General features: G+C 70.3%; 1 protein-coding gene across 1 annotated transcript in view; it reads left to right on the forward strand.

Annotated features, from left to right (window-relative positions):
• Positions 1-1,096, forward strand: part of PUF60 (poly(U) binding splicing factor 60) — a gene marked incomplete in the record, with an annotated part of 9,460 nt that overhangs the window by 361 nt on the left and 8,003 nt on the right. The window contains 1 exon segment of the mRNA XM_027773285.1: positions 1,055-1,090. Coding sequence (XP_027629086.1) covers positions 1,055-1,090 — 36 coding nt within the window.

Here is a 1,096-nt window from a genome sequence, read left to right on the forward strand (position 1 = left end):
CGTGGGGCGGCGGTCGGGGCCGGGCAGGCCGCGGTCCCGGGCGCTTCCCAGGCGCTGCTCGCACCCGGAGTCGTGTCCATCCACACACATCTTTAGCCGCCAAGGCTCTCGGCAGGGACGCAGCACGAGCCTGGGTCTAACAGGCGCCCTTTCGGTCGGGGACAGTGGGGTCGCCTGTTCCGTTCCCGCTCTCCCCGCCAGGCCTGGTGCTGGGGCCGCTCGGGGAGGCGGTTCGGGGCCTCCTGCTTGGGCTCGTCGGGCTGCTCTGAGCCGCTTGGAGCTTGCGGACTGCTCGGCCCTGCTGCCCGCCGCCCGTGGTGCCAGGCTCTGTTGAGCAGCGGCTGCCCGCCAGGCCCGTTCTGCTGCCACCGCTGTGCCAAGCAGGGCTCCCCGCAGTCAAGGGGCTGCCCTGCCACGGGGCTCTGCTGGGAGCCAGGAGTATTTAGAGTATTGTGACCGCTGGGCCTCCCGTTCTCGTCGGAGGGTGACGTACTGGGAGGGAAAACAGGGTGCCGGCCTGGGCTCATGGGGCTGCCCGGAGCCTCTGAGCCACAGCCCGCCCCACTCCCGCACTGCCCCATCCCGGCCCTGTGCTGGCCTGTGGGCGATCCCCAGGGGTAGCAATCATGGAAGTGACCTTGCAGTCACTGTGTCTCAGGCGTCTAGGGACTGGCCTGCAGCTACTTGCCGTCGTTGAGGGGTACCCCGTGGGTGTGGCCCAAGTCCCGTGGCTGTCACTGGAGGGCTGGGGGCAGTGTGCGCTGGTGGGGTGAGAGCCTTCCGCCCTCAGTGCCAGGCCTCTGAAGGTGCCCACGCACCCCTCCATTGCCCTTGCCCTCGAGGCGGGCCCAGGGCTGTGCAGGGCGCTGGGGAGGCGCCCTGTGCCTCCCGAGGAGTGAGGGGACAGCCATCCTCTCCCTTGCCCGGACCCCTCAGCCTGGAGTCCAGCTTGCTCCCACTCTGCTCTCAGCCGGGTTCAGGTGGGGTGGCGCGGGCTGGGCAGAGCACAGGGCTGGTGGGTGGGCGCCCACTCACGGTCTCCTTCCTGCTGCAGCAGGTCAATGGCCAGCAAGGAGGGGGGTCGGAGCCCGCGGCG

Source organism: Tupaia chinensis, unplaced genomic scaffold (assembly GCF_000334495.1).
Source record: "Tupaia chinensis unplaced genomic scaffold, TupChi_1.0 Scaffold000335_1, whole genome shotgun sequence".
NCBI lineage: Eukaryota > Metazoa > Chordata > Mammalia > Scandentia > Tupaiidae > Tupaia > Tupaia belangeri.